This window comes from Rattus rattus, chromosome 12 (assembly GCF_011064425.1).
Source record: "Rattus rattus isolate New Zealand chromosome 12, Rrattus_CSIRO_v1, whole genome shotgun sequence".
Classification (NCBI taxonomy): Eukaryota; Metazoa; Chordata; class Mammalia; order Rodentia; family Muridae; genus Rattus; species Rattus rattus.
Window position 1 is genome coordinate 45,057,369 of NC_046165.1, and position 13,138 is coordinate 45,070,506.

The 13,138-nt window shown below is 48.1% G+C and overlaps 1 protein-coding gene across 1 annotated transcript; it reads left to right on the forward strand.

Moving 5' to 3' along the window:
* The first annotated feature begins 332 nt into the window (after positions 1-332).
* Rgcc (regulator of cell cycle) lies at positions 333-12,919 on the forward strand. The gene is made up of 5 exons (XM_032918058.1): positions 333-529; positions 1,057-1,242; positions 9,628-9,735; positions 11,382-11,444; positions 12,524-12,919. Exons 1-5 carry the CDS (start codon positions 481-483, stop codon positions 12,529-12,531), a joined length of 414 nt encoding a protein of 137 aa, XP_032773949.1. The 5' UTR covers positions 333-480; the 3' UTR covers positions 12,532-12,919.
* The last annotated feature ends 219 nt before the right edge of the window (positions 12,920-13,138 follow it).

The following is a 13,138-nucleotide window of genomic DNA, read 5'->3' on the forward strand; positions in this document are numbered from 1 at the left end:
CCATTTCATAGATGAGGGACCTGAGGCTCACAGATGAGGGACCTGAGACTCAAGGAGGCTTGGCCAGAAGGCGGGAATTTTGATGCCCACAAAGACACTTCTTTGGGTCGGGTTGTCAGGGTGGTGGAGAAAACGGCGGGTAAATATTTGGGGCGGTAACCCGGGCTCCGGCGACACCAATCGTCACTGCGGTTCTCCGGAGGCCGGCGCGTGGCTAGGGCGGTGCTGGGGGTAGGGGGTGGGGAGACAGGGGCGTCCCCTAGATCGTCTGGGACTTACTCGGCGGCCCCGCCCCGCCCCGCCCCTGCCGGTGGCTATAAGAGGGTGTAGCTGACGGGTGGCGGCGCAGGCGAGTAGCTAGCGCTCAGGCTCAGACAGGAGCGAGGCTGAACCACCCCAGCGGACCGCAGTGCAGGCGGCAGCCACCAGGGCCAACACCTCGCAGCATCTCTGCTACACGTGTCACTGAGCAACCTCTCCATGAAGCCGCCCTCCACGCAGAGCAGCCCCGCGGCCGTGGCGGCCGCAGGTGAGTGCCTTTTGGGGTGTCCCCTCCACCTCTGCGCCCCGGGATCGAAGCCAGGGATTGTGTCCACGCTAAGCTACACGCTCAGCTCCGGGGTCCCTGAGAGTCGGAGCCTGCAGGTAGGGGCGAGAGAAGAGGGGTCGCGATGGTCCCCTTCCAGTGTCCACCTTTCTGTCCTCCACCACCCTGGCATCCCGTCCCCGAATCGCTCGTCCCACGCGGGACAGGGAACCTGAGCCTGACACGTAACGGGTGCTTGCTGACTCAGACGTCCCGCCGCCACGCGCTCCAGGGAGCGAGCGTGGGCACGAGTAGGAAAGCGCGTGGGGTGGGCTAAGTGACTTCCAGACTTCCCAGCTCCACCCACGGAGGCCGCTTCTCGTCTGTGTCTGGTGACAGGCGCTTTAGAGGGTGGTTGAGAGCTTACGAAGTAACTGACTGCGTGGCTGTCACGGGCAAAGGCAGAGCGAAGTTAGCCATTCTAGGGAACGCTGGCTGCCCCTCCAGATCCCCTCTGTGCCCTCCCCCAGCCCCGGCCATGGACTCCGCGGCCGCTGCAGACCTGACGGACGTGCTGTGCGAGTTCGACGCGGTGCTGGCCGACTTCGCGTCGCCCTTCCACGAGCGCCACTTCCACTATGAGGAGCACCTGGAGCGCATGAAGCGGCGCAGCAGCGCCAGCGTCAGTGACAGCAGCGGCTTCAGCGACTCCGAGAGTAAGTGAAGCTCTGTGGAAGAAGGTAACCCCAGGGCTCAGGCTTCCCAGAGCTCTAGGGTCACCCGTGTCATCTATAAACTGAGGCACGGTGTCTGGGGGTGTACACCGGCTCTGAGAGGCCTGGAGAGTTGACTTTCTGAGTCTTTAGCCCGTGTGTGCGGGGGTCATTAAGGCATTCTTGGGGGAGGGGACGGTCACGGAGGGGATCTTAGGGGGCTCTTGAAGAGCTGTGGGTCTACCTGTCATGGCAGGTGTGTATCATGAGGCCTGAGGGTTTGTGCAGCCAGCCAGAACTCCTGGGAGTCCAGCCAGGCCTGCCAACAGTTTTCCCGCCTTTCTCCCCGTTCTTCATTTTTTTACTATTTTGAAACCCTTCCCAGGTGATCTATGTAGCTGAGGATGACTTTGAACCTCTGATCCTCCTTCCTTGGGCACATCAGTTTAGGCAATGCTGGGGGTCCGCCTTAGGGCTTTTTGCATGCTATGCAAACACTAAACCAACAGCACCCTCCCTTTCCTTTTCCAGAATGGGTGCTGGGGGACTTGGGGACAAATAATGAACCATTTGTGAAACCAAAATGATTTCATAAGCTGCTGTTTTTGGAATGCTTGAAATAACTTCGTTCGCTCTCTGCTGAGCTGCCAGCCCTTTCGCCACTTCAGGCACTTTTGAAACAATCTCCCGCTGGGCTGCCGAGGTCAAGTGCAGGGTTCAGACGTGCCCACCCTCCGGGTTACCCAGAGAGGTTGGTTCATCCTGGTAACCTCTTCCACAATGCCTCTGTCCTAATAACCTCGGTAGAAAGAAAAGGGGGATGGGGGGGGTGTTTTCAGTAACCCAAGTGACCTGCAAGGACAGTGAATTTGGCGACTTTTTATTATTACATAATTGTTTTCAAATCTTGGTTGGCTTATTCACTGTTTTTTCAATGTGAACTTTAAATTCTGTTTGTTCATGCATCCTTAGTCCCTAGATGCAGGCTCAGACATCACCAATTGTGCTGTCCTCGATTCTGGGAGTAAAAGTCATGTTGTTGTTTTGAAGTCTAGAAAACTCTTCCTTTCTTTCTGGGTGAAGATTCTGGGCCCGAGCTGTCCTCCGAAGGAAGGATAATGTTTGACATCCTGGTCAGGGTTTGAATCCGAAACCTGAGCTCCAGTCTGATTTTCCTTAGCAGCCTGCACAGACCGCCACGTGACTTAGGAGGTGAAGGGGGATGGAAGAGTGCTGGTGAGCTGTTCATCTCCATTTAGAGCTTTTGCATTTTGATGCCAATGGCCTGGTCACTTGTTCTCAGTATGTAATGGAAGCCTTCCTTTGGAAATTTGTCTCCACAGCTGTGGAGTAACTTGAGTATATCTCCTTCCACTGGATCAAGGGACACATTTTTCATCGTGTATAAATTCTCTTCTCCATAGGAGAGGAGGCTAGGTCTGTCCTTGCTGCCCTGTAGTCAAGGACAGCTCCTTGCTAAGCCACAGTCTGGCGTCTGAACCTGTGAGGTGACAGTGGACAGCACCCACCAGGAGGGGTTCTGCCAGGAGGGGTTTAAGATCCAGGGCGTGTTTTTAGGAGTCTTAAAAAGAGAATTTGCTACAGTTTCTTAGTTTGAGAGAGAGTTGTTATCTCTGCGTGTTTTGCTTTCTGCTTTTGTTAACTTAAGCTCTTACTGTGGTGGTTAGAGAAGTAACAGGATGGATCTGAGAAAGCCAGATGACCTTGGTCTTTGCTGTCAATGTGGTTTGTTTCCTGCATGCTTAGAAATCCTCTTGGGATTTGTGTGTATCTAAGTCATGCTTCCTTAAGGACACATAACATGTATATCTTAATCGTCTCCAGGAATGGAGCGCAGACATTCCTAATACTCGATCTGTCTGGTGGAAGTGGATGTCTGGGAGAGGTGCAGCCCACTGAATCTTAGCTCTCCTGAGAGGGCCAATCTGGTTGATCATGGCGGCAACAGCAAGTAGCTTACTTTCAGCATGCTCTCCCTGGGGTTGCTATGATTGTAACGTGTTAGCTCTTGTTATCAGCCATCTCTGGCTGTTCTTTGAATGTTATCACACAAAATCTTTACCACAGCCCTACAAGTAGGCACCTTTATCTTCATTAATCTTGTTGATAAAATAACAGAAGGAAGGCTGGCCATCTACGGCCGTGCTCTGTCTTTACAAAGGGTTGGCTAGCATGTGAGCCGAACTTGGGAGTAGCCTGGTGTTTCCCTCAAGCTCAGACCATGCATCTTTTTATATAGGTTATTGCAGGTCTTCCTCAAGGCTTTCAGGATCGAAGGTCTGTGGACATAGGTGATGACTTTTTCTGACTTTTGAAAAATACCTTCTTCTCCTCATAAAAACCAAAACAAACAAACAAACAACAACAACAAAACAGGTTTTGAGACTGGAGCAATGTCTCAGAGGTTGAAGACTGGAATTGCTTTTCAAAAGGACCAGACTTCATTCAGTTCCTAACACCTGTGCTGACAGCTCACAGCTGCCCTGCCTGGAACTCTACCTCCAGGGGATCTGACACCTTTGGCCTCCCAGGGTACTGTATTCAAATGCATAGACACACACATTCACATTGGGGAATAAGTAAAAACGTTTTTTTTTTTGTTTTGTTTTTTTGTTTTTTTTTTTTTTTTACAGGGCTGTGTCTTTCCCATAGCACTCCCTTAGGAACAGTTTTAAGATTCTCAGTAAAAGGGCAGTGCAGTTGGGAGCTAGAAAATAGTCTTCAGGCTTGAGCCTCTGGGGTGCTGTAGAAGTTGACCACCTTTAGGTTCATTTATTTATTTGAAGCCAGGGTCTTACTATGTAGCTCTGGCTATCCTGGAACTCACGCTATACACCAGCCTGGCCTCAGACTCACAGAGACCCAAGTGATGGGATTAAAGGTGTGTGCCATCACGCCCAGCTCTTTTGCAGTATTATTATTATTGCTGCTGCTGCTGCTGTTGTTGTTGTTATTATTATTATTATTATTATTATTATTATTGGCTTTGAAAGTACAGCATGAGTCTTTAAGTGGGTCTAATAAAATTTTTACTCATTCTATCCCAAATTTTAACCCATGTATTAATTGTATGTTTCTACTGGTTGACTTTGCAAATGGTTAATTATATTGACTTAAGCCTTTAAAGATGAAGCCAATTGTGATTCTTATATATTGGGGTTTCACATGGATCATCCTGTGAGGGGGCAAGTGTTCTGCTGTTTGGTAGGAAGGGTCTGAAGTCTACTCTCCATGCTGTAGCTATGATGAGACTGCAGATATCTTAGGTGAGAATAAGGAACTGGGTTCTTTAGCATAGCAAGACTTAGAACATCTACACAGTTCTGCTTAGAATATTCTAGTCTGGCCCCGAGAGAGGACGCCTTGGGGATCCTAGAAACCAGAATTACAGTTACCAAGCCAGTGGCTAATGGAGCTGAGGAGTCAGGAGTTTAAACCCGTCAAGATGTGAGAGGATGAGGCCGGGTAGGAGCCCTCCAGATACTTGGCACCATATTAGGAACTGAGCGAGTGACTCTTATTCTCTGATACCTGGCAAACTATCTTAGGGGGGACAGGGCCATTCCAGAGGGTAGCTGGGGGCACGGCGATCAAACAGACCCAGGATTCTTTGTCACTGTGCCACGTGTCACTGAAGCTGTCAGAATTTAGAAATGGAGGAGAAGAAAGACCCCCTCATGCCTGTCATTCCCTGTGGGAAAGTCCACAGGCCCAGGGCTTCCTTTTTCTTGGTTAATTACTGTAGTTCACTTGTTGCAGATCGTTCTATATTTACAGGCATTCTGGGCAAGGCTCACTGTCTGTGGTTTTACTTTTCTCTGGGGTAGCATGTGTCAGTTCTAACCCTAAATTACCTTTCTCCCAAATCCGCCCCCCCCAACTTAAAAACAACAAAAAACAAAAAAATCCTATGCCTTTCTTTTAAACAAAGCTTCTGTTTGTACTATGGAACTTCTTATACTTGATGGCCATACCTAAAGTTAGGGGTCGTGTATTTAATATGCTTTGTCTATTTATTCTTTGATGGTCCCTTAGGAGACCCAGGCCCAGAATCTGAGATTTCAATGTATTAAATGGATCAGGAATTTAAAAGACATTTGTAGCGGGAATTTGATTCTAGCGAGGTGGGCCATCCTTCAAGGCAGTCTAAAGTAGATGGTTTACGGTCTACCTTACCACACATGAAGGTTCCTCAGATCACCACTGCGCCCCTTGATTGTGACAACACCGCACAGGGTGGGACAGCAGCACTTGTCTGTGATATCAGCCAGAGACACACCGCTGTCATTTTATCCGACTGGCTGAATCTTATTTTTGCAAGAACTAGAGTTCCAAGGGAGCGGACACGGTAGGAGGTTGAACCTGGCTTATCTATTCATCTACTATAACCTCTGGCATGAGAGTCTGTTAATCAGGCTCTTCCTAAAAGCCTGTTAGGGGAAAAACTGGGTACAGAAGTTCAGAGTCTGGGTATCTCTGTGTTGTGGGTATGTTCTTGGTTAATTACCTCTGAAGAGAAACTTTTAAAAAAAATGTTATAATCTGAAAACAGCAGGAATCCAGGGCTCAGAATTTTGATTCTTTTTCTTCTCAGTGATGAGGTCCTCCTCCCTGGACCCGCTGTTTTCCTAGGAACTCGAAAATCAAATCATTATGAAACCACAGCATCATATGCAGAATGAGTGGGTTGTTACTGCCTTAGGCTATGCTGACCTGCTTCTGTATGTATGTGTAATATAGATGCTGTACTTTATCCCTTCTTCCTCCCTCATTGTGAGAGCAGTATGAGTTCCTCAGCAAAGAGGCAAACGCGGATCAGACGGTCAGACTTATAACTGAATGGATTTGCCATGTCAAAATCAGATTCTGCCTCTATTTTCTGACCTTGAGGGAAATGCATGGGTTAAGGAATTTATCACACGGACTAGATTTTGAAGGATCAAAGGAAGCCAGGATGGTCCCCTGAGACTCTTCCCCACCGCCTCAAGGATGAGGTCTCCCTTACTCCTCTGTGGATGGTCTTTATTCTGTCATTCTCTTTTGTAATGGCCTTTCCCATGTGGAGATTATTGTCTCTTTAAACAGCCAATGGTTACTGGTGCAATTGTTTAGAAGGCGAACCAACCTGATTATATGTGGATGTGAAGTGTCTGGAGATTTGGAGCTGAACAGAAATGAAGTTCAAAGCCAGGGCAAGGACTGTGGTGTATGCGGGGATGGGTGGAATGAGGTGTGGTACTGAAAGTGGCTCTGAAGTGGCAGCTGTTCTGAGAGATAGAGAACAGGGAGGGGTAGCCTTTAAGCTCTGGGCTAGTGGGTCTCGGAGCTGGAGCTCTGGTCTAAATGATGGATGCTCTTGGATGTCTTTAAGAGACAAGGATAAGGTGGCAAGGGGGCTGGTATTCCTTCTTGGCTTATAGCCTGCTTCCCCTGAGCCTCTCCGGGGCTTTCTTGCCTCCAAAGATCTTCTCTTCCTATGTTTCTTCTTAGCCTGCATCTGTGGTGACCGCTGCTGGTTACTGACAGTGATAAACGGTGATGTTGCTCCAGGGAGCAGCGACAGATATGTGTGGTGTACTTTCCTGTGTGCAGGGGATGGGGTTGCTGCCACTGGTGCTGTTCTACAGGTGGACTCCGCTGGGGAAAAAGAAAATCAGAAGAGCTTCCAAGTCAAATTCTAGGGAGTTCCAACATCCTAAGAGATATTAACAGGAGGGCACAAAGTGTCCCATTGTCAGGTACACTTGGGAAGTAGGGCTGAGGCCAGCCCCGTAGACCAGAAGTGATTATACTTCTCAGGGTATTCAGAATGGTGTTCTTGGTGTTGCCAGAACACAGTTGGTCTCACATTTCAAGGACCAGCATTCTGGGGGGGTGGGAGTGAATGATAACATTTTTGGAGGGGAAGTATGGATTTAAGGTTCAGTGTTGAAGGTCTCGGGATGGGTTGATCATCAAAGCCCTGAAAAATGACCGGAAGCCTTTAAGGTAGTCTGGGCTAGAACTCTTTAAGGAAGCAAAGATTGCGAGGACTGCTCAGGAGGATCCTCTGGAGATGTTGGGGAAAGTGTGGTAGGTGGGTCTGTAGGCCGGAATTGATGACAAGGAGGTGGTTGGAAGGCAGAGGAAATGGAACCAAACGACAACTTGAGGAGGGTGGCAGCCTTGCAGGGATAGAGCCCAGTTCTCACAAGACCAGAAACTTCTGTCAGAGCTGGATTTTCTTCTATTCTGAGCACATTAACAAATAATTCAGACAAGTTCATTCTATGTTAATGGAACTAGAGCAAGATGTGTTTCCTCTCCCTGAACTGAGGGAAGTGGCTTGAAGACCAGGACCCTCTGGGGGAGCAGGGGCCTGGCTAGGCTCTCATTCAGCTGCTCACCTCGAGGGCCTTCCAGAGCTCCAGCTGTACCCTGGCTGGCTTTGCTTTCCTTTCAGTTTTAACCAGAAAATTGGCTTCCTCACCACCACCTCTGGGGCCACATCCTGCTTCCGTTAACCTCTGTCTTTGAGCCTCCGGTGTTACCTTCTCAGAGCAGGACTGGCTTCCTCCTTCTCTGCAGGACTTAGAATCTCAGAACTGGGAAGGTCTGGAAGGGTTTCCAGTCCTCCTTTCTTTCTTATTGATGAGTAAGTTGAGGCCCAGAACATGGTCTCTCCTCAGCACCCTTGAGCAAACAGTAGCTGGCTCTGGTGCAGCGTGGCCTGGCAGGGCCTCTGCCTACTGCTGCCTTGACATTTAGGGCGTAAGAATAGGAGAAACCGTGAAGTCCCTTGCTTGTAATGGATGAACAGACAAGAACAAAAACAGTCTTTGTTTTGGACTCCAGTACAGGAGTGCAGAATCTTGGGAACTGTGTGGTCAGGACTCAAGAGCAAGGAAGGGAAACTAATTAGATGCAGGGCCCAACATTGTGCTTATATCTGAAAAGTGTTTAGAAGGAAGAGAACATTTTTCACTGAAAAATGATCCTATATTTTGTGTTTAAATTTGACTTATGTGTAGGAGTGTTTTGCCCCTATGCATGTACCACTCCTGTACTTGATGCCCAAGGAGGCCAGAAAAGGGCATTAGATCCCTAGACCTGTAGTTATGGATTGTTGGGAGCTGTTAGGCTGGTATTGGGAATTGAACCCATGTCCTCTGGAAAAGCAGCTAGCTCTTAACTGATGAGTCATCCCTTTAGTCCTTGCTCCGTCACCCCACCGCCCGCCCCCTTTTATTTTTAAAGACAGAGCCTCATGCATTTCCAGAGTCAGGCTGGCCTCAAACTCAGTGTGCAGCTAAGGATGACCTTGAATTTCCAATCCCCCTATTTCTCCCTCCAGAGTGCTGGGATCGCCGGCGTGCCGCTGACTGGTACGTGGCTGATACAGTCCAGGGCTCTGGCTCTGGTTGTTTCCTCTACCAATTAAAGTATTAAAGGCAAGGAAAGTCTTAAATGCAGCAGGAGCCGCAGAGAAATCTCAAATACTGCAAACCAGAGCAGACAGAATTAGCACTTGAAAATGGTGGTTATAGGGGTGAGGAAACACGTATGTGTCAGATGCACAGAACAAGACCCTCTTCAGAGCAGAAGCCAGGTTGGTTTTTTTGTTTGTTTGTTTTGTTTTGTAGTTTTTTGTTTTGTTTTGTTTTGTAGTTTTTTGTTTTTGTTTTTTAAGACTATGGAGTTCTCCCCCCCTAATCTAGGGCTAGCCAGTTTGAAGAGGGACAGGATAGTTAGTTGGCTGGGCCACAGCTGTAGTGTAACAAGTCCTGATCCAGCCTTGAACCTGTTGAGCCAGTCCATCAGCAGAGAGCCTGAGGGTGGGTGACAAAAGCCTTCAAGGCCTTTTGCTTAAACTGCCAGGTTTTTGTTTCAAGTCAGGAAGCTGAGGAAGAAGCCAGCTGTCTTGGGAGATCAGTACCTTTATTATCCAACCATGGCCCCTCTGCCTATCTGTCCTGCCTACAAGGGAGTCTAACTCCTGGTCTTTTCACCACTGTGCCTAATTTATATGGTGCTGGGGACTGAACCCAGGGTTTCAGGCCTTCTGGACAAGCACCTACCAACCAGGCTAAGTCATATTCCAACCCCTATCCCATCACCCAGGATCTGACCGGTAGAGATCTGATCCTGTTAACGGGTCACACTTTTTGTTTCTAGAGGAACAAAGGTTGCCAGTGGACTTACTTGACTGAATACACACATACTTCCTTGCCTAACATCATTTAGGGCCTAGTTGGGAACTGGCCTGCTTTTTTAAAGTATAGATCTGTAACATCTGGTTCTCTGAGATTAACAGCCGTAGACCCACACTGGCTAGCATGTGGTTTGGTTGAGATTAGCTCCTGATGAATATGGCTTCCTTCCTTCAAGGTGCAGACTCCCTGTACAGGGACAGCTTCACCTTCAGTGATGAGAAGCTGAATTCTCCGACGGACTCCACTCCAGCCCTCTTGTCCTCCGCTGTCACTCCTCGGAAAGGTGACCTCACCAACTGCATGGCTTTTTCTGCTCTTTAATCCCCACCCCCATCCTCACCTAGGCTTTCCCTTCGCAGCACACAAAGTAGATAGATGAGGAAAATGGTTGGGGAAGGGCTGAGGGCTGAGTGAGCGAGTCATTCCATTGGATTTTGGCTGAAAGTCTGTGGCCGAGGGAGTGCTTCTCATTGTCTCCCCAGACTTGGTTCCGGAATGTAAAACACTCAGCATTGTGGCTTTGCAGCAATGAGAAGTTTCTTTTTTAATTTCATTAACTGTTTACCCCAGGGCTTTTGGGTGACAGAATTTAGCAACTGTCATTATGAGACAAGAGCGATGTCATGTAGAGTTGGTGAGATGGCTCAGTGTGAAAGGGTGCTTGCTGCCAAACCCAAGAAGCTGAGTTTGATCTCTGGAACCTCCTCAGTAGATATCCTCTGATCCCCACATACATGCATGCATGCATACATACATACATACATACATACATACATACACACACATACACACATATACCAAATATATATATAGTTTTAATATAGATCTTTATATAATATTATAGATAATATCTATAATATACATGTTACAAACATACATGTTTTTAAAAAGTAAAGTGGACGTAATTGAAAACAGCAGCTCCCCTTCTCTCTGCTTAGGTATGAATAGACTGAAGAGGGGATAAAGTTTCACCAATCCTTCTTAGTTTTCGGAACTGGCCAAGTTTCACCAGCTAGAGAGCCGAATATTCTGTTACATTGGACAGGCGCCCTTTTGAGAACAAAAGGAAGTTACCCCCTCCAGGGAAAGTTGGAGTGGCTGGAAACAGTTGCAAAATAAAAAAAAAAAAAAAAAAAAAGTTTCAAATTTCAAAGGAACGTGAAGATTCCACCACTTGTCTCCAGGCAGCATTCAAGTAGAATTTCTTTCTCTCTTTCTCGAAAGAGGTATTTTTAAATTCCCTTCTCAACGCGAATGCTGGCAGCCACCGGGGATTCGGCCACGGTTGTTCAGCCTCTGATCTGTAATGGATCTGTGCACTCCGGGGAGAGAGCAGCCTAGAGAGTGGCTTGCCTACTGCTTGATCTGAGCTACCTAATCCTCCAGAGGTGGGGATTGCAGAAGGAAAAGGCCCTAGTGGTGAGTGGGCTTGAGAGCTAAGAACAACGATCTGTTGTAGGCAGCAAGGGTGACGGAGAACGATAGCTAGCAAAGTAAAATGCCTATGGAGACCGTAGGCATCGCTGCAGAGGCAGCAGCGTCTAGACACAAGCTCCGTGCTACTCTGCGTGTGTCAAGTGAGACTGTCACGTTCCATGTTCCACTTTGACACGCAATAGTAGTAGCTTTACACTCACATCACATTGGAGGACTACAGTAATGTCTTCCAGTAACAGCACAATTTGCCCCCTTCCCCACTTTTATGACCCTGAGAGACCCGTCTTCCAGGTTAGGAAGGTGGGTGGGGTGGTGGCTGAGGGTGGTAGCCTCCAGGCCAGTTGCTGAGATGAAAGTAAATGTCGAGCAGACACTGAGGTCTGGTTCGGGCACATTCCCGTGAGGTCTCAGAAGACAAAGGTTTCCAAAACCCTGAGAAGTCCCCTATCAGCTGTGTCCGAGAGGGAAGCTGAACTCTGTTCTCTTTTGCAGCCAAATTAGGTGACACTAAAGAGCTGGAAGACTTCATCGCCGATCTGGACAGAACCTTAGCAAGTGAGTACACGCTTGGTGTTTAAAACATCACCCGACAGAACCCCGAGCCACGCCTTTGATAATGTGCTATGAAGTTTCCCAGCTTGCCCCTGGCGGGTAGGAAGTTTCACCATAAGGCTCTAGGTATAGCAACCTCACTGGCTCAGAAAGCAGTTTGGAGGGTGAGCCTGCAGGAAGGTAGGCGGAGTGGCTCTCCCAACTGTGCAAACAGGTCAGCAGTGCGCCAGTGACACATTGTTTCAAAAATGGTAAGAGCTTTGCTGAGGAGATGTTCAGTCCTGAGAGAAGGGGGCAGATGGCTTCCTCCGGCAAGCCACAGGGGTCTGGTAACTTCCCTGGGTTTGATGCAGATGCCTGGTGAGAGGTCTGACCCAGGCCAACTCGCCAGCGACCCAGATTCAGTACGTGCTTCTCGTTTGGGAATTTTATCTTCAATATCTATTTTGTGTGACCCCAAACCGAAAACTTGAGATCAAAATTGAAATGGGGGTGGGGTGGGGACCTGTGTTAGAGGGAGGACCTGCCATACTGTCTGCATGATCCACTTCCAAAGGACAAGACTGCAGGACGCAGAAGGACCAGCCCCAGCCTGTAGGGTTGCTGGCGTCAGCATTTCTCATAGGGGTTTCTTAATTACTTTGTGAAAGTGATATTTTTTTTCTGTAAGAAATATTCTGGTTTTTTTTTTTCTGCCAAAGAGGTAAAAAATCTAAAAAGTTTAGACCCAGTAGCTAATTTTGGAGTAGCCTGTTTAAAATAGCCATGCTCCTAACACTCGTTCTGTATTTGCTTGATGGTTTTATTGCCCTCTTTTGCGCCATCCTGCATCAGAAGACGGAGGCCTGTTTCGACAGAGACGATTCTAATTGCAACACAATTTGTATTCAGTCCGTGCAACACGTCTGCCTACCTTACGCACACTGAAGCTGGCCTCCTAGCCATTCCAGTTAACCAGCCGTACGTCGCACAGGAAACCTGCCATTAACCTTGCTCTTGATGCCGTCTGAGACTCTGATGTGGTTAAGCGCGGGAGCTGTAAGCCTCCAGCAGGGGTAACTTATTCTATGTCCTCTTTTCAGGTATGTGAAGCAAGGAGTTTGAGGTTCTTATGCCACAAGAGTGAAACTCCAGAAGGCTGCGCCAGGCCCTGGCAAAATCGGCTACTAAGTCTGCTGCAGGAGTGGGCAGAGCTCGCGCCATCCGGCCGTTCTTGGTTCGCCATAACATTAGCCATTGGGTCCATCTCTGGGCAGTTCAGACAATGAAGCTGACTTTGTTTACCTGCCTGCACCATATTCAACAGATGATCTATCTAATGTGTTTTTACTCCTTAAACATAGCTCTTCTATAAATTAAAGTGCTTTTATGGAGATATTTGTAATTACTTATATATAGTTGAAGGTCATAATAAGCTTTCCCATCATAATATATTTTTGTATACAAATAAAATTTAAACTGGGATCTGTACCTTGAAAGCTGTCTTATTTCCGTCAGTGTGTCTCCACTCAGTAGCTTCCTAGCGGCATGACGGGCTTCTGGAGTCCTAGTGAGAACCCCATTTACACAGACTCCTTACCTTAAACCTTGTCTTTGTGGGGCTGGAGGGAAGCCTCAGTGGTTGAGAGCACTAACTGCCCTTCTAGAGGACTTGGGTTCAATGCCCGGAACCCGCACGGCAGGCACACCTGTCACGA